Source organism: Kryptolebias marmoratus, linkage group LG18 (genome assembly GCF_001649575.2).
Source record: "Kryptolebias marmoratus isolate JLee-2015 linkage group LG18, ASM164957v2, whole genome shotgun sequence".
NCBI classification, from domain to species: Eukaryota; Metazoa; Chordata; class Actinopteri; order Cyprinodontiformes; family Rivulidae; genus Kryptolebias; species Kryptolebias marmoratus.
In genome coordinates this window covers 11,649,321-11,675,201 of record NC_051447.1, presented here as the reverse complement: position 1 = coordinate 11,675,201, position 25,881 = coordinate 11,649,321, and the positions used below count along the sequence as shown (strand labels likewise).

Genomic DNA, 25,881 nt, shown 5'->3' with positions numbered 1-25,881 from the left:
AAACAAAATTTGACATTCTCTGAAAGCCTTTTTGTGTGATAGTTTAACATTAACTCACAACAGATTATTAATACATACCTGATGTTTATACCTAATGTTAAACAGTCTGTTTATGACACTTTATCTAAACTTTATCAAAACCAACTCTTGTAGGATTGTATCAAACAGAACATCGAACTCATCTGGTTCGATTTGTTATTGAAATAATCTAAAATTATCAAATTTAAAACCCTATCCCTAAAATACAAAATGATTATTTTTCTGCAATAATCAGACTTTATAATAAAATACACAATATCTAATGCCCTTTTTTATTTTGGTCCTTTGAGGTTATGACAAGCACAGCAGGACCTTCTGACTTCATGGGTGATGTGAATGAGGTAAGGAGCCAGTTTTGTTGGTTTTTGCCCCTCTACTGAGATAAAAGCTGAAGTTGTTTAAGTCTGTTTTTTTCCCCAACATTACAAGACAACGTAACCACCAGATTTTATAGAATTTGTTTGTGAGATAAAGTAAGAGCAAATTAGAAACCCATTATATTTCATTTTAAATTACTTTTACTTAAATTGCAAAATAGGACAAGGGGCATGGTGAATGGTGTGAACCCTTTTAGATGTAATTACAAGCCTGTATTTACTCTGTGTGGTGCTTCACTTTTGAATTAATGTATTTATAGCTAAATTTGAGTCTGTCCTACTTTTACAACCAGGATCAGGTGACACTGCCCACTCCTCCAACTGCAACAGAGGAACCAGATAAGGTAGAGCTTTGTTTTGAATTATACAGATTTGTAATTTTTTTCTGAATGTTTTCTTGCATGCCTTTGGAATGCAAAGCTTTTATTCACACTTGAACAGAGGAAAAGGTGAATGACGAGTGGTTTAATTAAGTAAAGGATGTGATTCGCTTAGTTTTGGATAAATCAGAGGACAAGCACATTTTCTCAAACCTCTTCTTCCTAATTCCTAAAGATTTCACCAGTGCAAAACAGTGCACATTCATATTCATATTCATCATATTTTTATTTGCAAACCTCACTGACGCATGAGCTAGATAGATCAGCACCTTTGAGCAGCATGCTTTTAGTATGATTACTCTTAAGCTTGTATGAAAAGTGAAGCAAAATTCTAACAAATAGTGCGACTTTTCACAAATTTACTGAACAAAAACATAAGAGAGTTACCTTTAATACTTTGTCTCTCTTTCTCTAAACAGGAAATCTCTTAATTGTCAAGAGACTGAAACTTTAGAGTCCTAATCATTCATAAGAAAGCACTGCATGGAGAGATTGCATAAACCCTGAACCGTTTCTCTGATGAGGAATCCTGAACTCGACCGACATTTCATGAGGGGCGACATCTTTCCACACAGACAATTTCACTCACCCAAAGCTATGGCCATAAAGATGTTCATTTCTTGAAGAGGCTCCTTTTCTACGGGCATAAACTTCATGTTTAAATAGTGATTATTCATATTTTTTAGCATAGACTTCAATTTTCTGACCTTGTGAACTTCATATTTATTTATTCCAAGGAATTTTATGTAACTAAGACATTTTTTAACCTTTTGCTGAAGATTTTTTCTCAAACCTTTGTCACAATTTTTGTAGAACTTTTATTTATTGAAGTTTTTTTTTTACTTTCCCAACTTCTTTCAATTCCAATGTTACTAGGATCAGTTAAGTGGATTGATCCAGCACTTTTTTCACTGGTGAAATTTTTCACTGTTATTATATTGTCTGTGTTTAACCTCTGTGTGCATGTATGCTTAAGTAAAAATGTTCAAATAATTTCCAAAGCAGCTCTGTGTCTTCCTTTCATGTGTTTATTTTTTGATTATGCACATTAACTAAAAAAAACACAAAACTTAAATTTATGATGACTGCTGTGCTAAACTTGCTTATAAAGCTTTTCGGGGAACTTTCCAGGTGCCTCGACCTCAAATCAGGGTGAAAAGAGACACATCTTGGCTTGACTCCACGGTAGGTTTCACTTGATTTTTGTACAAGAGAGGTTAAGAATAAATGACAAATCAACTATAACAATGAATGACTTTATACGTTTTGTATTTTAGGTGTTTATGCCAGGTGCCCCAGGTGGAAGAAATCGATTTAAAAAGACACATAAAGTAATTATTTTTTGCTAGATTTAGATTCTCTTTAAATATTTTTACTTGGAAAACATGAAAAAACATTTTTATGGTCACTGTGCAGCATGTATGAGAATTTGCACTTATTTTAATTCCAGTATCTGTCCTCTGGAGCTCGAGGTTACGACAGCTGGAGTGTAAGTTTATGATCAACAAAACACAGATCAAGAAAACTTCTGAATTATGATTACTCACACATACATTGGTTTGTGTCATAAAACTTTTTTTATGCAGCACACACAGCACAAAATTCCCAACCTTCAAATTCATGCAGAGAGGAAGTGGAATGAAAAAGAAAGAAGACTGATATCTAGTGATGCAAAAACAGAGACTCAAACAGATGCACCTGCTGGAGGAGAGGAGCAGGTTGAAGAAGAGTGGGGAATGGAACAAGAGAAAGATGTAGTGCCAGGTGGACTTTCAGAAACAGACCTTGATCCAGTCCATGTGGAGGAGGGGGAGGAAGAGGAGAGGAGTGGAGACTATGACTGGGAGATTGAGGAAGATGTGGACCGTGAAAGGGAAGGGGAGGAGGAAGAGTTGGAGAGGAAGAGAGAGAGGGAAAGGTTGGAAATGGAGAGAGAAAGAGAGGAGCTGGAAGTGGAGATGGAGAGAGAAGAAATAGAAAGTGAGAAAGATGTAGAGGAGGAGAGGACAGAGGAAGAGAGAGAAAGAGACTTTGAGAGGGAGGAATGGGAGAGGAGGAGAGAGGAAATGGAGAGGGGGAAGGAGGGAGGGTACAGTGAGGAAACTGGACAGCCCTATCCCTATCCTCCAGAGTATTTCTTTCTGAAGGTAAGGACACAAAATAAGCCACTTCATCTTTATACACGGTCTTCTCAGTTTTCATGCAAATTACATTCACTAATTATCATTTGCTCTCTCAGTCAGTCCAGATTATTTCAACTAAAACTTTAAGTTTAACAAATCAAAACTGAGCCAGGACTGCTTTTTCCCAACTTGCATTAATTTCAGATGAGGAAAAAGACCAGGTCACCAGGTGTTCTTTGAGGCCTCTGCTGCCTGGCAGAGAAGGAAAATCTCATGAAGCAAAGTCTCACAAAAATATCAAATTTTGGGGGCCTGTTCCTGCACTAAAGTATTTTCCAGAAAAATGGACTACATACTGTAGGTTTCCCCTTAATGATCAGACCAAAGGCCTATTACTCTGTCAAGAGTCAATCATTTCATTTCATTATGAAACACCTGAAAAATCAGCTTTCAAGTTTTTGCAGCAAAACGTTTGGTTGTCCAAACATTGAATCTCTCAGTTACATCTTTTTTTTGTTGTTGCTCAATTACCAAACATACAATGTGTAATAAATACATCTTATTTATAAATTACTTGGACAATAATAGTTCTTTCTCATTATACATATGAAGATTACCTGAATAAGCTTAAATCTAAAAAAACATTTAAGACTGTAGTGTTTGGAGTTTTAAATTCTGTATGCTGATAATAGTCAATTAAAAACTGCCCAATTTTTTTAAAATGTGTGTACATCTTGTTTCAAGTACTGTATTTATCATGTTTAAAAGAAAAAATTTAAATGTTAGTTTTACTCATAAAATGCTGTTAATACACATTTTCTGTGCAACAGGGGCATCCAGGTGAAAATGGGAACCCAGGACAAAAGGTGAATACTGATTTGAAAAATTAAAACTTTTACTATTACTATTACTTTTAGACAAAAGCTGAAGTCACATTACATTAATTTATGATTCTGCACTTGCACAAAAAAAATTTAAAGTCTGTTAGCATGCTAAACTAATTACATTACTTGTTTCAAATGAACATGTGGATTATAGTACCAGTAGTTTTTCTAATACTCATACAGTAAACTGATGTACTGAACACATGTAAAGGCTCAATGATAGTGCTAGACTCACTTTATTTCAGCAAACAAAAGTGTGGAAGTTTGCATCTTTGTAGAGTAAGTGTATACAGAATAATGCAGAGTATGGTTCCATCACTGTGACTTTTTGGCTACCATCATAAATGTAGTAACATTACATTTAAATAAAAAAATATATCAGTGAATGGGGTTGTTGTTCAGATATTTGAATCCAGACAAAAAATTATCAACCAAAATGTCAACATTTCTCAAATAGTGTCACTACCCACATTGTTCAAAAGGTTAGATAAAAATGAATGAAGATTGGATTTGTAACATAAACAAATATAAACTTATTCCCATATTATTTATTTAGTCAAGGACACATTAAGACAGCAAAAACAGTATGGTCATCATCATGGAGTGCGAAGCCAGAATGGCAGTCGCTACATGAAATGTGCCACCAGTTCATAAAAATATCATGGCTGTTGCTGCCTATCCACAGAGCATCAGTAAATGACATCAGAGCTTCTCTCTCGTCTCGCCTGTCAGCAACACCATTTGAATCCAGGCCTTTGATGTCCTCTCTGCTCTATTTCTGTATGACTGTGAGACAGTAGATTAAAGCCGACATTAATAATTCCCCTTGTTAAACATGCTGACAAGTCCTGTTTTTTTATTTCAAATTCCTCTGAGTTTGCTTATTTGGGCACTGGAAAAAGTCGTGTCATGGTGCACTTTATTTCTCTAACTATGTTGTGTTGTTTTTTTTTTTACTCGTTTCAGGGTGAAATTGGTGAAAAGGGACAAAAGGTAAAAACTGATTTTTGGGGATGTAATTTTAAAACAGTTTACTTTAAATGTGTTCACCTGGCTGCTTTGTGTTTTTAGGGGGAGCCAGGTATTGGCCACAGAGGTCCAGAGGGCCAGGCTGGTCCTCCAGGACAGAAGGTGAAACTTTTCTGTTTTTTTACTTAAAATGGTAAAAATAAATAAATATTAAATTACAAACAAGAGACAGCTGACTTTGAAGGTCCTAGAAAATCTATTAATTCCCGCAGTCTTGTATAACATTCACTCTGATTGAATTTGTTTCTCATCACCGTTTAATTTACGGGATTTAATTGGCCCAGTGATTCACTCTCTCATTTAAAGTTGCATTTGAGCTTTTAATTTGATAAAAACAAAAATGACTTAAATTAAAAGCAATTATTCAAATGTAATAAAGGAGCTGAATAATGACATTACATGGGACAAGTGGTCTGTATCGTTTGTGTCTTTCAAACATTCAGTTTCTCTCCAAATCTTTCTTTTGCTACCTCAGGGTGAGCCAGGTGAACCCGGTCCTCCAGGTGCACAGGGCATCCAGGGAATTCATGGTAATGTTGGCATCCAAGGCTCCCCAGGACTCAGGGGTCCCCCAGGAGACCCTGGAGAACTGGGTAGAGAGGTAAAACTTCATACATAATCTTCAATAGGCCCTTGAGCGATCTTTTATATGAAGTAATATGTACAATAATGTAAGTAATATGGTGCTGCATATCTGTTAAAGTAGAAAAACATGCAGAAACATACATACAAATAGTAAAAAATGTTTGTTGTGTTCATGTAGGGTGAACGAGGTAAAAAGGGGAAAAATGGATCACCAGGACCTCCGGGACCTCGAGGTCCACCAGGACCTGATGTATGAAATAACTTGATCATATTTGTCTTTCAATTTACCTATATTCTGTGGTGTTTCTACCCTAATATAAAGCCAACACTTTAAGAATATTTCCCATTGATTACATGATTAAATTTGATGCATTGCTGAGAAAAACTACCGTTAACCATGTTTTCTTTAAAAGGGTTTTCCTGGAGTACCTGGAGTAAAAGGAGAAAAGGTAATGAGATTAGTTTGTTTTCAGATTTCTTTCACACCTCTTCTTGTCCCGCTGACAACAACACACTGTTGTTTTCATTGCTTGTCATCATCATTTTTCTATTGCATTTTTCTTTTAGTACTTCAGGAAATAAAAATGTACCAAAAAAAAAACAAAAACACTTTTTAATTTGCCAAACATTTTTTTAGGGTGACAGTATTCCAGGTCAGCCTGGTGCCAGGGGGGTGCCTGGACCCCCAGGGAGACGGGTGAGCTCACTTTCTATCATTTGGAGTTAAAATACAGCAGTTTAACTCGCAAGTTATTTTATTTCGTAGGAAACTTAGGCCGAACATTTTTCTTTTTCAGGGTGAAAAAGGCACCCCGGGTGTTAAAGGAACTCCTGGTCCTATTGTGAGCAACTTTTCACAGCTTTACAGTTAAATAAAACATTTCATGTAAGGAAGTTAGATTTTTACTTTTCCATTTTTTAACAAGGGTCCAAAAGGTATATATGGCAGCAAAGGGGAAAAGGTGAGTTTGCATTTTATACAACTTGTCAAACCATATTTCTGTTGACAATATGCATGTTATAGCTTTATCTCCTTTGTCCTGCAAAGGTTTCATAGTGATTGTTTTAAAAAGGTAAACTCAGGAAAGGTTAGCATTATTTGATCCAAGGAACAAAGGAATACATTTTAGGTCATAATTAAGATGATTTCCTAAGAATAATAATGTAACAATCTAAGAAAAACAAGCAATATTAAACAACGTGAAAAGAAATACTACAGAAACAGTAATTAACTGTAGAAATGAGATAAATTTAGATAATCAAGTCACCATTAAATTCATTATCATAAATGAGAACAAAAAGATACAAAATTAAAAACCATAACAGATAAGATTGTTGATAGGATTGTTTGTGCAGGCACTTGAAAGTGCTTGAACATCCTAAAAATTATGACTAAAATGTAATGTTTGAAACATTATTAAAGCAGTGTATTAAAAAAGTTGTTTTAGTTTAACTAACTAACATTATGCTTTAAACTGTAAGTGCTGTTTTCTGATGTTTTTCACCTCCACAGTGTTTGTTAATTAACTATAAATATAATTTTGGAACAAAACAAAAAATCCGACTGTAGAATTTTTAGTAGTAGATTAAAACCTTATTCTTGTCAGTGAAGTTGAACCCTCTAAATAACTATTTTAAGAATTTGTAAAGTTGTAAGTTTTTTTTTCTTTATTGCAAAGCCTTTATTGCAACTAAACAAATTCTAATCTACAAATAAGAAACACCAATATTTTTACTTGCTGTTGTGAATTTGGCACAAAATAAATTCACCTACTGTCATTTTTTTTTTTACTTAATTTTTCTTCTTTTCCAAAAGCACTTTACTTCTGTGTACTCAAATTTGCTCAAAATGTTCAAAATAATGTCATAATTGATGTAACATAGCAATTTCTTTTCAGTTATTATTATTTTCAGGGGTTGGTTGAAGTTCAGGTTGTTTTTAGACGCATGTCAGCTGTCACTCGTTTTGCTTTCACACTGTATTTGTCTCATCTCTGCTGAAGTGTCACAGTGGAGGTGGTGTTGACTGAGTAATTTGTTCATGACACTTATTCCTGTCAAACACCACTAAACCCCAGTCAGGTTCGGCTCAAAACTCGTGAAATGTAGCCTTTATTAGACAGGATCATACTGTTATGAACTGCTGCAACAGCATGGAGCCAAGAGATACGAAGTAACTGTTTCTGACATCTGAGATAAAAATAAAAATAAAAAATTGAGTAGTAGGCTTTACAGTTTATTTTATTTTTTTCCCACAGGGAGATCGTGGCTTACCTGGAGTCAGAGGAGAAAGGGTGAGGTGACAAAGTATTTACATATTAGACATTGTACTATTTCAGATCAGATTTCAACACTTGTGTGTCACACAAAACAAACAATAGAAGATATGATGATATGCACCTCTGTCTTTATGTGTTTTGAAATGAAAATTTAATTCCATCATGCAGGGGAGTATGCTTCAGATTCAAGGACCTCGTGGGTTCAAGGGTTCCAAAGGGGAGGCGGTAAGATCCTCTTTAATTTGTTGCCATTTTTCCTGTCAAATTGTTTTTTTGAAGTATTTGCAAGGAGCTTTCAGTTCCTTTTTTATCAGTGTGAGAGAAAAGTATCCCTTTTATAATCAGTGCCCATACAGATCAGCACACAAAAGATCAAAAGAAGAAAACAGAACCACTTTTAATGGCAAAGCTGAAGCGATAAATGACTAGGTATAAATTTAAAGCTTTTTAAATCAAGAAATAAATATTCATTTTCAGTCATACTGTACCTAAAATCCCAGTCAACTGTAGAAGGGCATTCAAAAAGCTTTCACAGAGTATAAAAAGTATAGAAAATATGGATGAGCCCAATCATTTTCTGTCTGGTGCCTGAACATTTTCAAAAGAAACGTCTCCTAAATTCAAGGGATGAAAAATTGTGTTGACACATAACAGACGACTTTGCAAAGTACTCATTTTAAATCTGATCGTCCAGCTCCTTATTATATCATTCTATTACAAAGACACATCTTTTTTCCCATTTTTTTGTATAATCTGTGAAAAATATCAAACATAATACAGTCTGGCACATAAAACAGAGCTATTAGCTGAAAACTTGGCATACAGTCGATGATCAGCTGATGGATGATACGTCTCTCTGGTCCTGTGTCGTATTTTATTAAAGACATCTGAAATAGATAGTGAATAAGTAGAGGACTAAACAAAAAAGTGTAAGTACTAAAAAAAAAAAAGGCTTTTATTATTATTATTTTCATATTTAGCCCCAAACTGCACATTATATGGTTATGGTTAGATACACAGACTGAACAGAAAATTAATGAAAATAAAGAAAAAATTTTAAAAGATCTTCAGGAAGCCTTGGAAACTATTGATCAAGTCCACTTTAAAAGATGCTTCTTGAAATATTTTTTTAACTACTGGTCAAAAATTAATTATGACGAATGAATGCTCTAAAGTAATGATGGAGTTTAATTTTTGAGGGGTTATGTTTATTACATACGGCCTTTAAGTCTTAGTGCATACATGATGTTTATTTTTGATGAAGGCAAACATTTTCATAATAACTTCTACTTGACTGAAATCTCTCATCATCTTTGCAAAATTTGATGAAGTTTGAAAGAAAATTGGAACCTTAGAAAGCAACTTTCACAGCTTAGACCTGTTGGTGGCGCTAAAGTCATAGAAGTATGCTTAAATGAAACTGTGATGGGTTCTCTTGTTGCTTCTGCACCTTTCCCCCAGCTCCCGTTTAATCCTGCCAGTGAAAAACAGATGAATCAAAATGAAAAATACTCTGGTTGAGGTTGTAGTGATACCTTTAAAACAAAAATTATAATTGTAGGGACATTTTTTTTCAGGGAGAGCGAGGTTTCCCAGGGTTTGATGGGGATAAAGGAGAGAAGGGGGAAGATGGTCCTCCTGGAGTTAAGGTAACATAAAAACGTTTGAAAAACACAAAATAGAAGAGAGATCTTTTTGATCATATCTGCACATTTCTGTCAGTAAACTATCAGCTTTCTTAAGATTTAGACCCAAATAGCCATCATTCATCAAATAGTGTTTTAAATTTTTGCAGGGCATAAAGGGTGATGCAGGCACTAAGGGTGCAATGGGACGGTTTGGAGCACGAGGACCAGTTGGCCAGAAGGTAAACTAGAAACTGTAACTTTTATCTAAATGTGTTTTTCTTCTGGACACTTTATGTGAGATTGTCATGATGATCCACAGGGGGATCCTGGAGAGCCAGGGCTCAATGGAGAAATGGTAAAGCAACAGATGAACATTTAGTCTAGTTTAAATCTAGTTTGGAGCCTAGAATTTGAGGTGAAGACACAGAACAACCACAGCTTGGTTTGATTTCAGGGACGCGATGGAGAGCATGGAAAGGATGGAGTCAAAGGAGACAAAGGAGATGTTGGACTTCACGGCCATAAGGGCAACCAGGTACTCTGAAACACAGTGTCTTCTAAGCATCAGATTAATTCATTCATTTATTCAATATTAACTGATTCAACTTGAGTTTGTGAAAGAACAGGCGTTAGCAACATTAATCCATAGTTTATCAGGAGGGGCTCAAACATAGAGCAATGTTTCTTCTATTTAGTGACTTGTTTCAAACCTAATTGTGCTCTTTCAAATTTTGTTTGAAGCTTTAAATTGAAATCCTCATTTTTCTTTACTGTAACTTGTGATTGATAAAGGCTAGGATATAAAATAGTATTTTGGAGACGTGAACAAGTATTTATATTAAAAGTTTGAGTGTAGTTCAGTTTATTTGTCATTGTATTTTAATGTCCTTTCACAGGGAGATCCAGGAGAATCTGGCTTACCAGGAGAAAAAGGAGAGAAAGGAGACAAGGTGGAGAAATTAATATTTCTTACTCTAGGTCAGGCGTCAATGTTGGGTTTTTTTTGTTTTTTTTACTGAGCTAGCGAATGTGTTGCTTGTATTTCCAGGGTTTCAGAGGTTTTCCTGGACGTGTTGGGACTCTTGGCCTAGATGGAGAAAAGGTTTGCCTTCAGTTAGGTTTTGATAAATCAAAAATATTCAATTAAATAATGCAACAGTACCTTCTATAGAAATTTCAGCTACATTATATGTTTAAAAACAGGGAGAAACAGGTTTACCTGGAAGCTCCGGCATACCAGGACTGAACGGATTCACAGGGCGCAAGGTGAATATACAAATGTACACATACTACTTTTATGTTGTTTCTAAGCACAGATAAATCTTTTTGTATTTCTCATAATGTAACATTATAGGGTGATAAAGGAGAAGGGGGAACCAATGGCAGTGATGGTGAACCAGGAGAGAAAGGAGAAAAGGTTGTAAAGTTAATCTGATTTCCAATAAGTCTTATAATATTTAAGTAATTTTTATAAACTTTTATGTGTCCTTTATGTCAAGGAACAGTAAGTCATTGTAACCTCCACGGCTCAGATATCATTTTTACCTTTTTATCTTAATTCAGGGTGCTGCGGGTTTCTCAGGTTTTCCAGGGTTTAAAGGATCAGCTGGAAGTCCAGGAAGAGATGGAGATGAAGGACCACCAGGCCCACCAGGACCCCAAGGAGACCCAGGGCCCAAGGTACTCTGTGATTTTCCTATCATGTGGCTGCTTGCCGTATGATTTTAATAAACCCGGACAAATCAACAGCAGTGAGCCTGCTGGTGTTTCCAGTCTTCCAACAGTCAGAAACCCTCTCCTATCAGCCATTTGGTGCTACTTTTTTTTTTTTGCAAATCCTCCTCATCTCTTCTAAATGGGCTCGGCACTCATTACATCAACATTTACGTAAAAAATGCCCTTATAGTCTTTGGTTTCTTAAGTATGAAAAGGTGACTAAGGATCAGCACCATCAGGGGAGTTTCAGGGAACTTCAGCTGCTTTTTGTTGTTGTTTTAAGCTACCAGTCTTGTGGAAATGTAAGTAGGCCAAAGTAAGTAGCTCTGGCAGCTCATTTAAACTTTTCCCCCAGCCCTGATAAATATTTACACTGTATATGCCTCATGTATGCAGAACATACAGCAATTGTTCTTAAATAGTTGTACTGTAAATTGATAACACCAAAAGGCCCAATGGGTGAAAAGTATAGGATACACATGAAGACTAATTACTAAACTAAAGGGTTTCTAACCTAATAAAATCATAATTTTATAATAGAACTTGCTATAACGACTATATATTAACTACCTTTGGACATTCTCACAACAATCTTTTTTATTTAACATGTAAAAACACAACAAGAGTGGACTGAATATGCACAATGAGGATGAGTGGAGCTTGATTACAGTCATCATTGTGTCTTTGTGAGAGAGTGGCAGCAGCGAAGACAGCAGAGACATGTCCCCAATTAACATGCACACACAGAAGTCTATTTCTGTCTACAGCTTTCAAGTAATATCTTACTCAATTACATCCTTTCAGCTACAATTACCAGACTTTCTGTGTTAACGGAGAGTGGCTTGAAACCACTAATGAGGATATTCCAAGGATGCATCTAATTGATCTGTCTTTCAGACTGTTTAAAAGTTACAGGTTTGATGTCCTGCCGTGGATTTGTCCTTGCGGGCACAGAGGTATTGTCTTAAGAGATTTATTTTCCTGTGTGTGATTTTTCTTAAACAGGGTGAGAGGGGCAGAAGAGGCCGATCGAAGCTGTGTCAGAGAGGAGCACCGGGGACACCTGGACATCGAGGAGAGATTGTGAGATTCATACAGAAACACACTTACTCTAAACACAGTTATTTACAAATCTGCCAGACACATCGTCTTTTAGTGGACTTTAGATTTCAAGCAGTTTGGCAAATCAGCTAGTATCATCCACTGTTTTAGTTCCTCTTTGGCTTGATTAACGGTACTTTATTAATAAAAATGACTAGACTATTTATTTTTTATAAAAGTTTAGACATTTTGGTTATTTTGAGAAGTTAAGTTCTGCTGTGTTATTTTTTTTGCAGACATCTATTATGATTGTTAGATTGTTGTGTTTGCTTTGTAGTATAAGGTTATGTTTATTGAACTGGTTGTTACTTAGCTGTACTTTTTGTTTCATCATTGTTGGCTGTTCTTTATTCCTTCTTTCTAGTTTTGGTATTCACCTGGTTTCGTATAGGTCGTTTTGGTGCTTTGCTAGCTGTTTGTTTTATTGAGGTTTTTCCACTTTAGTTTTACCGCCTCCATGTTTGCTTTTTGAATCCTTAGAGCTACACATTTTATGACAAACATGTGATTTTTCTACAACTTTTCTTCCCAAAGTGACATAAACCCATAATTATTTGTTAGCCCCAAGGCGGGGCTAACTCCAGATCCTTACACAAAGAGAGCTCACAATTTCTGATGCCTCTGAAGGGCCTTAAAACAAATAAATCATTTTGATCTGGAAGACTTTCTACAGGCTGCTCAACCTAACTTTATCAGATGAAGAGCCTTAGTAGAAGGAATACTCAGTAGATCAGTGGGTATTGTGAACCAGAGATGGCAGAACCTTTAAATATTGTTGCAAACAACAATTCCTCGCAAAAAGGCTATGTATTTTTATGAGCAATATACCAGTATGGGTGTGTCACGTTTGTTCATGCAATCCTTATATCTACAAGAAAAAAAAACAGTAAAACATCAGAATAGACTGTGAATGTATATTTTTAAACCAATTCTTACTTTATTCAAGGGTTCAATAGGTATGGAAGGAACAAAGGGGGACAAAGGAGAACCTGGACTCTCGGTACGTCAGCATTACGATCGCTCATTAATAATTTCAAAACATACATTTAATTAAAAACTAACTGGTCTCTTGAATGTTGTTTTCCTCTATGTGAAGGCAGAAGAAGTGAAGGAGCTCGTCACCCAGGAGGTGGTAGAGAAGTGTGGTAAGAGTGTGCACACATCGGCTGTCCGTGTCGTAGAGTACATTTTGGTTCCTGGAGAGTGCCTGTGTGCATGTGTGAATAAACATGTGTTTCTAGAAAGGCCTGCATATTGTAAGTGTGTATGTGTGGCTATTTGTTGTAGAGCTCCTGTGGCAGCGGCATGGCACCCATGCGTGTTGAGCCATCTGTTATGTTCTCTCAGAGGAACACACACCATGGTGCCAGCAACAGTAAAGCCATTCACAAACACGAGAGTGCAATTAAAAGGGACGTCTTTCTAAGAATCCACTGCACGTACAAGACACATAAAACACAATTCTTTTTGTTGCACACCTGTTTTACAGGAGACATTTCAATTTACCATTATATGAAAACGTGCATATAAAACCATTAATTGTGCACACTTTAACCCTCATGTGGCCTTCGGGTCAAAAGCTTCTCTACCTTGCTTCATCTTTCTCTCTTTTGAGGGCTTCAGGAGAGTTAAACTGGCCTTAAACTAATGTTCATTCAATCTTTTAAATTTTGATTTTCATCATTGCAGCAGTTTTTTTTTTTACAGCAGTTGTAACCAGATAAGTGCTGGGCTCTCTCTCTGAGTAAATTTCTCCTACAGTGTATCAAAAAGCCAAAAGCAAACAGCTATAATATGAGAACAAATGTGAATATTACAAAACAGGATTGTTTGATAGTAATTTATGTAATAATATAGGAAAGTGTTGACAGTCAAGTGGATGTTTTAGTGCAGTATTTCAAAGGAAAAACTGGTAAAATTGTGGTAGAAATGTGTTATTAACCATGTGTATAGGATTGTGTTTTCAAACTATTTTGGTTTTCAGTCAGACTGCCTTCCAAATTCAATTTAAAAAAAATCTAAATTAGTATTGATCATGTCATGGTAATGGTTTCAGCCATCTGGGCAAACATTTTTGTTTGAAGGTAGTTCTATAAAAACTGGACATTTATTTTCTGTCACCATGACATCTTTTTTAGTTTCTTTGTAATAAGCATAAAAGTGAAGTACCTGTTTCTGTTAAACACATGATTAAAATTTAAAAAGGGTAAAGAAATGTGCAGTATAAATTAGAATTATACTAGAAAATTGCACATAATGCTTATCTATGAGTGACATTTTTTCCTTTTCCTGTTACAGCAATTTAAATTAGAAGGAAGTAACATGAAATATAATACAGTAAACATTTTGCAGATTAAAGAAAATCAAATATTTGTTTGGCATTTTTGTGACTCAGTATATGTCATTTATCGCAGGGTTGGAATACAAGTTCATGGTAAAGTCTGTGGATCCAGATGCATCAACTGCAGTGACTGAGAGTAAAAAAAGGCTGGAGGACATAGTGTTTTCCATCACCAGTGACCTTCATGCGGAAAAGAAACGCAAAAAGAAAAGATACACAGACAGCCCTGGAGAAGTAACAAGCCCTTCTATGAATCTTGCAGGAGAAAAGAATTTGCCAAACTCTACGGGTAAGGACAAAAATATAAAATTAAATCAGGGTTAGCAGCTTTGGAGCTCCAGGACAAACACACAGAGAGTGGCCAAATGTGGGCTAAACAACCACATAGCTCAAACCTATGTGGAGCAGCTTGATGCTGCCTGTGGAAAAGTTTGGGGTTTTGTTGTGTGAGATGACGACTGTGCAGCCAGCAGTACTTGAACAGTGTTTAACTGGTGTCCCAAAGTAGAGGTGGCACTGCTGAACTCATGACTGATAGTATTTTGTCACAAACATGCAGAATGTTTGTCTCATTGTAAATAATTCTAAAAAAACAATTTCCCAAAAGTTGAAAAATATCCCAACAAACCCTCTTTGCGTGTTATTTGGAGGGTTTACTTTAATGAAACACTATTTGCATTTATCATACAGTCCATTTCATGAGAGGAATATAAAATATGCTCATTTCAAGTCCATCAAAGCATCTTTGATGTCAGTCTTAACCATCTCTCATTTCTCTGAGTCCATCTTTACACTCTGAAATACTCAAAATAATGGAAAACATTTAAGAAAAACTAAAACATTTTAGGTTTTAAATGCACTTCTAAAACAATTAGCTAGAAAGTTGAACATATTCAGCTTGTAGGAACAAATTATCAAGCCTATTAGCAAATGTAGCTGCAGGCAGAAATCATTTTCTGAATCTGAAGCTATTTGTAATTCTAACTTCAGGAAAATAAACCAGACAACTAATCACAGCCTGAGGCGCCCATTGCCCAGCATCAATGTCATCTGGGATAATTATGAATTATAGTTGTCTAACATTTCACTCATTGAGTGGAAAGTCCAATATTTACACTTAAATTTGGAGAAATTAAAAGAATTAAATAAATAGTTCTGTATCTCTGCACGGTTTTGTTTGAAGAGATCTTTGGTTTTACAGCAGTGAAACATGGATTAACGATCTTTACTGGAGTATTTTCTGCTTAGTTTTTCATACAGCTGCATTTCAAAAAGTTCACCTTAAGGCAAAGACGCTGAGCTGCCATGCACACGATTCATCTGTGTTACTGCAGAGAATCAAAGGTTTTAAATCACCCATGAAAAATAAAAGTAGTGTAATGACTTTGGCTGAGGCAAAGACTTTTCCTTCATTAGTAAAACTTGACTTTCATGTTTTATTTACATTTAATTTTAAGCTTTTTAGAAGCTCGTAGAGCCTACATTTTACAAAGTCATGTTTTTTTTTGTTCTGAATCATATTTCTGTCTAATGTTTACTTTTGTGTCTTTGTTTTTAAGTTTTTACCCAAGTCTTATTTTTAAGATTTGTGGCTGTGAGGTTACATGTTAAACATGAATCATCTACACAGCATGGATTTCAACTAAAAGGGGTTTTGTGTTTACACTCTGATTATAATGGTAGCCTGTATTTGTCATGTTTAGTTAACTCTGATCTGTCACAGATCATTGCTATGAACTGTTATATTTATCACCACTCACCAAAAGATGAAACAGAAGATAATTTTTTTTGCCCATGTGTGTGTTTGTGTGTCTGTTACCAAATAACAACTAAAAACACTGAGCAAATTTTATTGAAACTTGCATAAGGTAAGCAGTGGATACATTTGATTAGCTATTGGAGACAACCCAATGTCACCACAGCCAACTGACAATAGCAAACAATCAGTTTTACATATATTGAGCTAATGTTTGGTCTCTTTGTAGCTAAAACCTTTGCATTAACTGCTGGGGTCCACCCTGTTTGTCTGTTAGCAAAATATCTCTGAAATCACTGGACAATGTTTGCAGTTTAAAGTTTGCAGTAAAAGTTTAAAAATGAATGAAGTGATGCTCCACAAGACATTCATGTGGCATTCAAATGAGCCAAACTGCTGCCGGCACTCATTAAGTGCACTGCACTTTGATGGCTGAGTCCAGCAAAAAAGTACAACTTCTGATGGACTATATTTCTGTCTCTAGATTCTCACGAGGGAAGGACTGTGGCATGGATAGAGAGGAGGAAAAGAAGAGTATTTGGAACAAAGGATGTTGGTGAGTGGCCAAGACAACAGATTTTCTTATTTTCCTTATTTCCCTTGACTGCATTTTTAGTATTTCTTTTTTTTTCTTTTACTTTTATAAGTATCATTTATGAGTAATGAGTAGAAAAAATAAAAGCACCAAGATGAAGAAAAGCAAAGCAAGACCCCAACTTAAATCCAACATTTGTTCTAAGATTTTACAGGTGGTAATGAAACAATATAGTGACAACTCAAGAAAACATAATCACAGTTTTACAGTTAATTACAAGCTGGACTTGCTTGAGTGCATTACTTATTTACCTCACATGTAATTTTAGTGGCAGAGCGCTGTTCAGAGGTGATGTCAGAGGGATCCTGTTCAGACTACATCCTGCTCTGGTACTTCCATGTCCAGTCGGGGGAATGCAGGCCGTTTGTGTACGGGGGCTGTGGCGGCAACCAAAACCGGTTCAGTTCTAAACAGGAGTGCCAAAGTTGGTGTGTGATGGAGAGAGGAGCTGCAGATCCCACAGGGGATGGACCGCCCAATACCTGATGCTGTGACATGGTTTAAGTTAAACAATGTGAAAAAATAATAGTTGTTAAAATTCCCAGAAACCTAATACAAAACTGTTCTTTCACTGTTAGCAAACATAAAAAATGAAGCCTAAAAACTTAAAACATGATGCTGAATTGTGTACATAACTTAGTTTAATATTAGTGTATTAGTTTTGCATTTTGCCTTGCTTTTATTTATATTTTTTACTGTAAAACTGTGGTTTTCTTAACATGAATGACTGAAACATTTCCAGTTATGAGGAAAAGGGACGTCCACCCTCTTTCAGTATGAGGCCTTTATGATCTGATCTTTGCCAAGTTTTAAAATTATTCAAATCTAACCTCAAGTGTCGAAAAAACACACAACACATTCCAGCAGGTCAGTATGTATTAAACAAAACTTAAGTCCACTTCACTTCAACAGCTTGTGGAACCTCCTTTAGCAGCAATAACTTGAAGTAGTTGTTTTCTGGATGACTTTATCGGTCTCACGTGGTTGTGGAGGAATTCTGACCCGTTCCTCTTTTCATTGTTGCTTCAGTTCATTGAGGTTTGTATACATTCATTTCTGCACAGCTTTCTGCAGATCTCATTACAGCATTTCAGTCAAGTTGAGGTCTGGATTTTGACTAGACTATTGCAACACCTTGATCATTTTTTTTTCTCATCTATTTTGTTGTAGATTTTCTGGTCATTTGAGATCATTGTCCTGTTGCATGACTCCTTTTTGTCAAAGCTGCAGCTGTCGAACAGATGGACTCACTTTTGACTCTATAATCCTTTGGTCTGAAGAGTTCATGGTTAACTCAAAGTACCCAGGTCCTGTGGCTGCAAAACACAGCACAAATCATCACCCCTCCACCATCGTGCTTGACAGTTGGTATAGGATGTTGGTGCTTATGTACTGTTTGTCACAGTGCTTTACTGGCAGACATCTTTACTTTGGTCTCATCTGTCCAAAAGACATTGTTCCAGAAGTCTTATGAGTCATTCAAATGCAACTTTGCTGCCATGTCTTTTTGTTTGTTTGTATGTGTTTTAGAAAACAGAATCTTTCTTCTGCAACCATTTCGAACAAGCCACAAATGCTCGACTTTTTTTAATTGTCCTGTCATGAACTTTAACTTTTAAAGCTGCTAACCGAGGACTGTAGAATCTGAGATGGAGCTTGTTTTTTTGTTTTGTTTTGCGATTTCTTTAAACATTCCACGATCTGACCTTGGGCTGGATTTGCTGTCAGCTGTCATGAAGGTTTTCCACTTGTGAACAATCTTACTGCCTGTAGAATGATGGACTCCAGATTATTTTGATGTGGCCTTTAACCCTTCCCAGATTGATGGGCAGCAACAGTTGCTTCTCTCAGGTCATTGCTGATACCTTTCCCTCTTGGCATTGTGTTAACACACACTTGTATGCTTCAGAGCAGCAAACTGCGTAAAAACCTGCTTTTATAAAAGTGATTACATTGATGATAATCAGTTAACCCTTCTGTGGCCTTTGGGTCAAATTGACCTGAAGTTACAAGGGCTCCTCTACCTCTCTCTCTCTCTCTCTCTCTCTCTCTCTCTCTCTCTCTCTCTCTCTCCCCTCTCTTTCTCTCGGGGCTTCTGGGGGGTTAATCAAGTGCATCTAATCAGCAGCACCTGACTGCTTGTTTCCCTCCGAAATCTTTTGGAAGCAACAGGAGTGTAATTAGTTTTTCCACATTGTTTTTCCACTTTGGCTTCTTTTTTGTTTAATACAAAATAACATGGTGGAATCCTTTGGGTTTTTTGCAGCTTTAGGTTAGATTTGAATAATTTTAGAACCCTTTAAAGACCAAATAACGATGGATTTTCTGTTTTTTTCATGACATAAGTTTCTAATGTTTTTAACCAGCTCTGTGTGTGTTCTGCAAGTGTGCTTTCTATTTTTGAAACTGACTGACATTGTGATTTTTAATGTCCTCATGTAACGCTACTGAAAAATTAAATCTTGTTTCTGATTTGTTCTGATTGTTTATCCATCTCCCTGCAGTATGTCACAGTTACTGCACCTTTCTCATATTTTGTAAGTTGCCCTACAATCTGAGAAAAAAAATGACGCAGGTGGCTGGTTGCCCTGCTGCCACTGTCATTGCCACATATGTTCCTTTGGTGGGGGGTCTTACGGGGTCAGGCTGGAAGCCAGATGAGAGGCCAACGGGGACCCAGTCACACTCCATCAGACCAGCTCAGCAGTGGTAGGGGATTCCTGCATGGGTGCTCATATGGGGGCAGCACAAACGGAATGGTTTTTTTTCCTAACTATTAAAAACAAAAAGCAAGTTGAACTCTGAAAATGCCACAAGTGAAAATTTTTAAAAGGAACTCTGGTTTCAGATCTCATATCGGCAACTTTCTTACATGACTGAACTGATCTCACAGGTGAATTCTTAAAAAAAATGTCATCTCAATCTGACAGGAGGAGTTTTATATGAACAAGCCCCCTGTGGCTGTCTTCATATTAGTCACGATTCTGCACAGTAATGTACTCCCACATGCGAGGATGTTAATAAATCTGCAAGAATTAGTTTTTAGGGACTTTATATGAGCTTTCAGACAAGTTTAAATTGTTAATATCTCGTTCAAACCTGGTACAATTATGCATTGATATATTCTTAGTTTTTTTAAGGCATGTACATGTATATATTAAACAATGTTGAGTTTTTTGAGAGATTGTCTTTGAATCTTTATTATAACTATGCAATAATGATTGGGTATGAATTAGTCAGTAACAATCAAATATAAAGAAAGGAGAAGAGCATTTTTGGAAGTCATAGGTCTGTATGTATCCAGGAATTGACTTTTAGGAGTTTTATTATGTGGAAAATGTGAAATGAAGACAACTTTATTTTCACTGTGAAAAAAAGTAAAAGTTTCTTCTGCTAGACTGACTATTACTTAGTGCAACAAGCTGATCAGGGATCAGCTACAATCAAGACTGAATATCAGATCCAAACCAAAGTTTGAACCGGTCATTAAGGCTTCTCATCTAAGGTGAGTAAAAATCCTTATTGCAGTTGACAAAAGGAATTCAAATTGTATTTAATACTTTCTGTAACATTAATAAACTGATAGTTGTGTAATTTCATTTCAGAGATTAGCTACAGAGAAGCAGGGGTGGGAGGACATCTTGTTGCACAGTGAGGATGTGATTACTCCTGTTCACATTAATGAAGTTGCTCACTAGAGTTTGACCCAACACTTTAATGTTGTCTTTCCTTCTTTGGTTTTTTTTTTCTCCTTAATTTTTAGGCTTATAAAGAACATATGCGGTCAGCGGTTTACACCCTTTCATCATGAGCATGAATGTCACATTTATTGAGGGCTTTTGATGGTTTATTTGAACTGTTTTTATCCAGGATGATTTAAAAAAAAAACTCCTGGACTTGCAAGTTTGAATGTATTGTGGATTTTCTTTAATCCAGGCAAACCCAAAAGTGTACATACTGTCTATGATATATACATGCATGCATATTTCATTAAATGTCCCTTAGTGAGGTGCACCTGGACTAGCTGGATTTCAGTCCACGTCTTAGTAGAATTGGTAGAGATCATTTAAACTGGTTTCCTGGCACAGACCTGATATTGTCCACAAATTATAAATATCACTGATGTCAGGGCTTTGTGAAGGTCATTGCAGAAGTTGAATGTTAGTCTACTTTATTCAATCAGGAATCATTGTGTGTTTGTTTTATAATTCCACCCTAAAAACACCTGTTCAAATAAATTATTAAAAGTCTCCAAAATAATATGAAACTCATCCTCATGATGAGTGGACGTAAACTTCTGACTGCAGCTGTGGATTATAGTACCACCATCTGTGTTTTTACACTTTATTTGCCTTCATAGCAAGATGCATCCATTCACCATTACAGCCATCACCTATTTACAGATTATACACTTTTTAATAGCTGCTTTAGCTTTAATTTGATAAACAATTTTTTTTGCATTTCATTTAGTTTGGAAACTTTTCTCATTTTTCTCTCTGAACTTAAGGTTTTACAGAAGAATCCTGCAGAAATTACAGGTTATTAAGTGATAAACTAATAATCTGGCACTTAAAATAAACATATACTATAACATTTGAGGCTGAAAGCTTTTAAACCCACCTGATGAAGAAGCAGTAAACAAGAGCTGTCCTTGGTGCTGAACAGATAATCTCACAAACCAGCCATGAAACAAGTATTTCATTGTTAAAAAAATGGCTTGAATTGGCTGTAAGACGTTGATCGTTTGAAAACTAGAGATTGATAATTTTGAAGTTTAAGGCCACGTGAAAAATTAAAGTTTCTGAAAGTCGTGATACCGCTGGTCCACAAACAAGAGGTCACAATGTTTTGTGACATCACTGCTCGAGGACCAATGGGATGGCTTACAGGAAAGCAAAATGTCAAAGGGATGACGTTGTTGCTGGCGTAGGGCTGCAGTTTGAAGTCTCCTACTAAACCAAAGCAGAGGGAATGGACGCTCAGACGGTGCGCACCGCTGACCTCCGCACACACGCTTAGTTTACAGGGTTTGAGATCAAAACTTCCCTGCAACAGTCCTGGTTCTGGGGGTTTCCTTGCAGCCACCCACTCTCTGAAGCAGTATTCTTCATCATAGGACAAGAGTGGTAAGAAAAAAAAAATCTCCAGTCATGTTTTTTTTCACTTTTCTGTAGGTTTACAATTTAAACCTGCTCTGATTCATATACCTGCAGCTTTATGGTTTTTATTACATGAAATAAGTTTGCAGAACTTGTGTTTTTTGTTTGTTTCTCTCCCTTTTTGGTGACTTTTTAAAAAATCATCTTTGTCTTGAGAAATTATTGACTCTTGTCTCCTTCACTTGTGTCTGTCCCAGAGGACACAGCATGCTGTCGTCCCTGAAGACCCTGCTGCTGCTCTCGGTCCTGTGCTCACCGACCTCCAGCCTGTGCCTGCGCCTCCATCAGAGCCGCTCCGACCTCCTCTGCAACGACCACCTGGCTGTCGGGCTTCCGAGTGACGAGAACGAACCGGGCTACTCCCAGGAAGACAGCTGGGGGTCCCTCCTGCAGTCCGCGGAGTACCTCAGCCCCTCTTTCCTCTCGTCCTCCTCCTCCTCCTCTTCAACTGAATCCAGCCGGGAAAAAAGGACTTCAAGTCCCGCAAAGTACCGCTTCATGAGCCGGACGAAGCTCAGGGGGCAGATGCTCCGCAACAGCGTCCAAGGAGACCGGAGGAGCAGACTCACCCTGTCCCTGGACGTCCCCACCAACATCATGAACGTCCTGTTTGACGTAGCCAAAGCCAAGAACCTGCGCGCCAAGGCGGCGGAGAACGCGCGTCTCCTGGCGCAGATAGGACGGAGGAAATGAGCGAAACACGGACAAACTTTCATTTAACGCACAGCCACGAGCGGCGTCGGCCCCGTCCTTCAAAATGTGACCATCACTCTTTATTCCTCAACTTAAATAGATTATTTTTCCAGAGGAGGAAAGTCTCGTTTAAAGGTGAAAACATTTTCTACCATCGCTCTCGTGTTTGTGAGTTAACACAGCTTTTATTCTCAAACATTAAAAAATGAGGAAAATCTCCACAGACTGGTTTAATTTGCATTTTGTTTCAAAACACGTCTAACTCTGAAAATCTTTAACAATTGGCTGATAAATGACATGATGAATGGATGTCTTTTTTGTTTATTTCAGTGACTTTTTTTCAACAATGTCCTTTACCTGAATAAAAATACTGCATAAATAACCTATGTAGGAAATGAAATTTGCTTATTTTTATTTTGTATTTTTTTATTACTAGGGTTTGATTGTTTTAAAGAAGGATTTGTCTGTCTTTAGTACACATTAATTAAATGTTTGATGTGGAAAAACTTGGCTTTACATTATGAAGAGAACTGTCATTACCTGATTATAATTGTGACTCGCAGAATGTTTTGCTTTTCATCAGCAAAAGTAATTGAAATGTTTTACATGTCTTATATTGTATTTCATGTGTTTTGATTATGGATGGAGGATTTTCTTTTAGTTTCAAATGAGTCGCATAACACGTTGTCAATAAAATTCTGTACAAATCACCTCCAAAACTCATGAATTACAGTAAAATGCAACCGCATGTGAATGTATGTGTTCATCAGATGTCTCTTATTTTTATACTGCAAATAAAGGATTATTTTTTCCTGAATGAAAGCAGAGGTAACCACGTACATTTGCCTGATTGCACACATTTCTGTTGCACAATGACATCCATGAAAAAATCTTACAGTTCTATACATATATACTCAGTGTGCTTGGCTAGAAAAAACACTCCAAAAACTTAAATAAACGCCAGAGAAAGTATTAGTTTGAAGCGCAAGCTGCGCTTTTGTAATGCTGTCATTACAAAATTTGACCACCAGAGGGCGCAAATTTGTTTTTATTTCTAAACAGCGTTATTTTCTATTTCAGGTGTTTCGGTTTTTTATTATTATTATTGGCTTCCAAATCATATTACGTTAAGTCCCCATATAAAACTGATTTTATTTTCTTCTTTTGGCAAAGAAAAATTCTAATGTACAGGGTAGTCTGTAGTTTTCGACAGCATCAGTCCAACATCAGATTCAACTCAAGACACGAAACAATGTCGCCATCTTGTGGCCATTATGGATAACTACACTATAGATTTTAAAAGTGGACAGTATTTTTATTCATTCATTCATTCATTCATTCATTCATTCATTCATTCAGTAAAATCATTATATCAGTAGCAGTTAATTATCAAAGTTGCCAAAGTTTTTTCACGTCAAACAGACCTGATGAAATGTGTCAGATACAGAAAATAGGCACATTTCAAAAATTGTTTATTGGTTTGTAACTGCTAATTATTTGAAATAACGCCAAATAAAACATGTAAACCTAACAATCTATCAGTTTATATATTTTTACTTTATCTTTTTACTTTCAATGACTTGACAGAAAATGAACGGGAGTTGGAAAATTCAGCGTGCCAGCAGCGCCCCCTGCTGCCCAGGAAGCCTAAATGCTAGTGACGTCACTGCCGTCGACGTGGACTCGCTGACAGGAAGTCGAGCTTCATTTTGGCTACGTGGAAGTGGCTCTTCTTATGTCCGAGGCTGACGGAGTCTCCTTCGTTCATACACAATGATTAAAAAATTTGACAAGAAAGACGAGGAGTCTGGTAAGAGACGTTTTGACCGTTTAAAACTGGACAGTGTTTTAACTAAAATCTGGACTGAACTGAATTGATGTAAAATGCGCTGAAGGCAGACGCTATCTATGCTAGCATTAGCTTAGCAGCTAAAGCTAATTGCGAAGTAAATAGAACTTGCCTTTTAACTGTGGTTTTCAAGCAAATTTGTGTTTTATTTTTACTTTTTTATTTCAAACAGCTTTGCAGTTGTATTGAGCTTCATTGTCGTTGTTTTTGACAGTAAAAGAAAAAGGCTAATTTATTTCTCTTTGATTGCACTCGCAATGCAGCTGTGTTGGCTGAATATCAATTTCAACTCTGTGAAAGATGTTTTACTTACATTCGTGTTCAAGTTACAAACGAAACATACAGCACTAGGTTTTGTCATTTTATTTGATGTTCTTTAAGGTTGTCTTTAGATAAATCTGTAGCATAGATAATGTAACTCGTTTTGTTTTGACACATAGGAAGTGGGTCGAACCCTTTCCAGCACCTGGAGAAAAGTGCTGTATTGCAGGAGGTAAAGTCTGTTTATAGCTTTAAAACTTAAGACAACAAGGACATTAAGCATAAATAAAAACATAGTTTAATTACTAAATAAAACAAAGTATCCTGTGGTTTGCAGGCTCGCATCTTCAATGAAACTCCAATCAATCCAAGAAGATGTCTCCACATCCTTACCAAGATTATCTACCTCCTCAACCAGGTGAAATGTTTAATACCTTTTTTAAAAAGCTGTTTTCACAGTATATGTCAATGTATTTTAATGTATGTTTTTCCTTTTTCTGTATTCATGTAGGGAGAACATTTTGGGACCACAGAGGCCACCGAGGCTTTCTTTGCCATGACCAGGCTCTTTCAGTCAAATGATGTGAGACATTAGCCCTTTATTCATTCAGTTTTTATGATTAGACACAGATTGACATTTCACTCTTTGTCAGGCAATACTGTATTATCTTGAATGTACATTTTCTACCTGAATGAACTTTTTGTCTGTCTGTTTTAGCAAACCCTGAGAAGGATGTGCTACCTGACCATCAAAGAGATGGCGAACATCTCTGAGGATGTCATCATTGTCACTAGCAGGTTTGTGTCAAAGCGTATCAATTTAATTTTTCTTTTACTTCAGGTGTTTTTTATACTAACTATTTTTTAATAAATAAAAAACTAACCTGAAGGAAACAAAGCTAATGGACAGAATGGGTCTTTTTCAGCTGTTTACACATACAGGTGCTGGTCATAAAATTAGAATATCATGAAAAAGTAGATTGATTTCAGTAATTCCATTTAAAAAGTGAAACTTGTATATTATATTCATACATTACATACAAACTCATATATTTCAAATGTTTATTTTGTTTAATTTTGATGATT

At 36.3% G+C, this 25,881-nt stretch overlaps 3 protein-coding genes across 5 annotated transcripts in view; all 3 read left to right on the top strand.

Annotated features, from left to right (window-relative positions):
* Positions 1-20,612, top strand: part of col7a1l (collagen type VII alpha 1-like) — a 65,213-nt gene extending 44,601 nt beyond the window's left edge. For 2 of the 3 annotated variants that reach the window (XM_037981281.1, XM_017414886.3), the window contains 32 exons: positions 330-380; positions 710-760; positions 1,928-1,981; positions 2,074-2,127; positions 2,247-2,285; positions 2,383-2,943; positions 3,750-3,785; positions 4,770-4,796; positions 4,875-4,934; positions 5,308-5,433; positions 5,596-5,667; positions 5,831-5,866; positions 6,055-6,114; positions 6,215-6,259; positions 6,344-6,379; positions 7,676-7,711; positions 7,865-7,921; positions 9,274-9,345; positions 9,492-9,563; positions 9,644-9,679; positions 9,779-9,859; positions 10,221-10,274; positions 10,373-10,426; positions 10,528-10,590; positions 10,679-10,741; positions 10,888-11,004; positions 12,046-12,123; positions 13,088-13,141; positions 13,238-13,286; positions 14,556-14,771; positions 16,723-16,794; positions 17,102-20,612. In XM_037981281.1, coding sequence (XP_037837209.1) covers positions 330-380; positions 710-760; positions 1,928-1,981; positions 2,074-2,127; positions 2,247-2,285; positions 2,383-2,943; positions 3,750-3,785; positions 4,770-4,796; positions 4,875-4,934; positions 5,308-5,433; positions 5,596-5,667; positions 5,831-5,866; positions 6,055-6,114; positions 6,215-6,259; positions 6,344-6,379; positions 7,676-7,711; positions 7,865-7,921; positions 9,274-9,345; positions 9,492-9,563; positions 9,644-9,679; positions 9,779-9,859; positions 10,221-10,274; positions 10,373-10,426; positions 10,528-10,590; positions 10,679-10,741; positions 10,888-11,004; positions 12,046-12,123; positions 13,088-13,141; positions 13,238-13,286; positions 14,556-14,771; positions 16,723-16,794; positions 17,102-17,319 — 2,700 coding nt within the window. In that variant the 3' untranslated portion in view covers positions 17,320-20,612. The remainder of the gene's footprint in view (positions 1-329; positions 381-709; positions 761-1,927; positions 1,982-2,073; positions 2,128-2,246; positions 2,286-2,382; positions 2,944-3,749; positions 3,786-4,769; positions 4,797-4,874; positions 4,935-5,307; positions 5,434-5,595; positions 5,668-5,830; positions 5,867-6,054; positions 6,115-6,214; positions 6,260-6,343; positions 6,380-7,675; positions 7,712-7,864; positions 7,922-9,273; positions 9,346-9,491; positions 9,564-9,643; positions 9,680-9,778; positions 9,860-10,220; positions 10,275-10,372; positions 10,427-10,527; positions 10,591-10,678; positions 10,742-10,887; positions 11,005-12,045; positions 12,124-13,087; positions 13,142-13,237; positions 13,287-14,555; positions 14,772-16,722; positions 16,795-17,101) is intronic. The other variant, XM_017414885.3, reaches the window with a different exon arrangement.
* A 1,230-nt stretch (positions 20,613-21,842) lies between these two features.
* ucn3l (urocortin 3, like) lies at positions 21,843-23,502 on the top strand. The gene is made up of 2 exons (XM_017414784.3): positions 21,843-21,959; positions 22,190-23,502. Exon 2 carries the CDS (start codon positions 22,200-22,202, stop codon positions 22,683-22,685), a length of 486 nt encoding a protein of 161 aa, XP_017270273.1. The 5' UTR covers positions 21,843-21,959; positions 22,190-22,199; the 3' UTR covers positions 22,686-23,502.
* Positions 23,503-24,356: 854 nt separating this feature from the next.
* copg2 (COPI coat complex subunit gamma 2) overlaps positions 24,357-25,881 on the top strand; it is a 9,477-nt gene continuing 7,952 nt past the window's right edge. Inside the window, exons 1-5 of the mRNA XM_017414726.3 lie at positions 24,357-24,495; positions 24,975-25,027; positions 25,133-25,213; positions 25,307-25,378; positions 25,514-25,593. Of these exons, the coding sequence (XP_017270215.1) occupies positions 24,459-24,495; positions 24,975-25,027; positions 25,133-25,213; positions 25,307-25,378; positions 25,514-25,593 (323 nt within the window). The 5' untranslated portion in view covers positions 24,357-24,458. The remainder of the gene's footprint in view (positions 24,496-24,974; positions 25,028-25,132; positions 25,214-25,306; positions 25,379-25,513; positions 25,594-25,881) is intronic.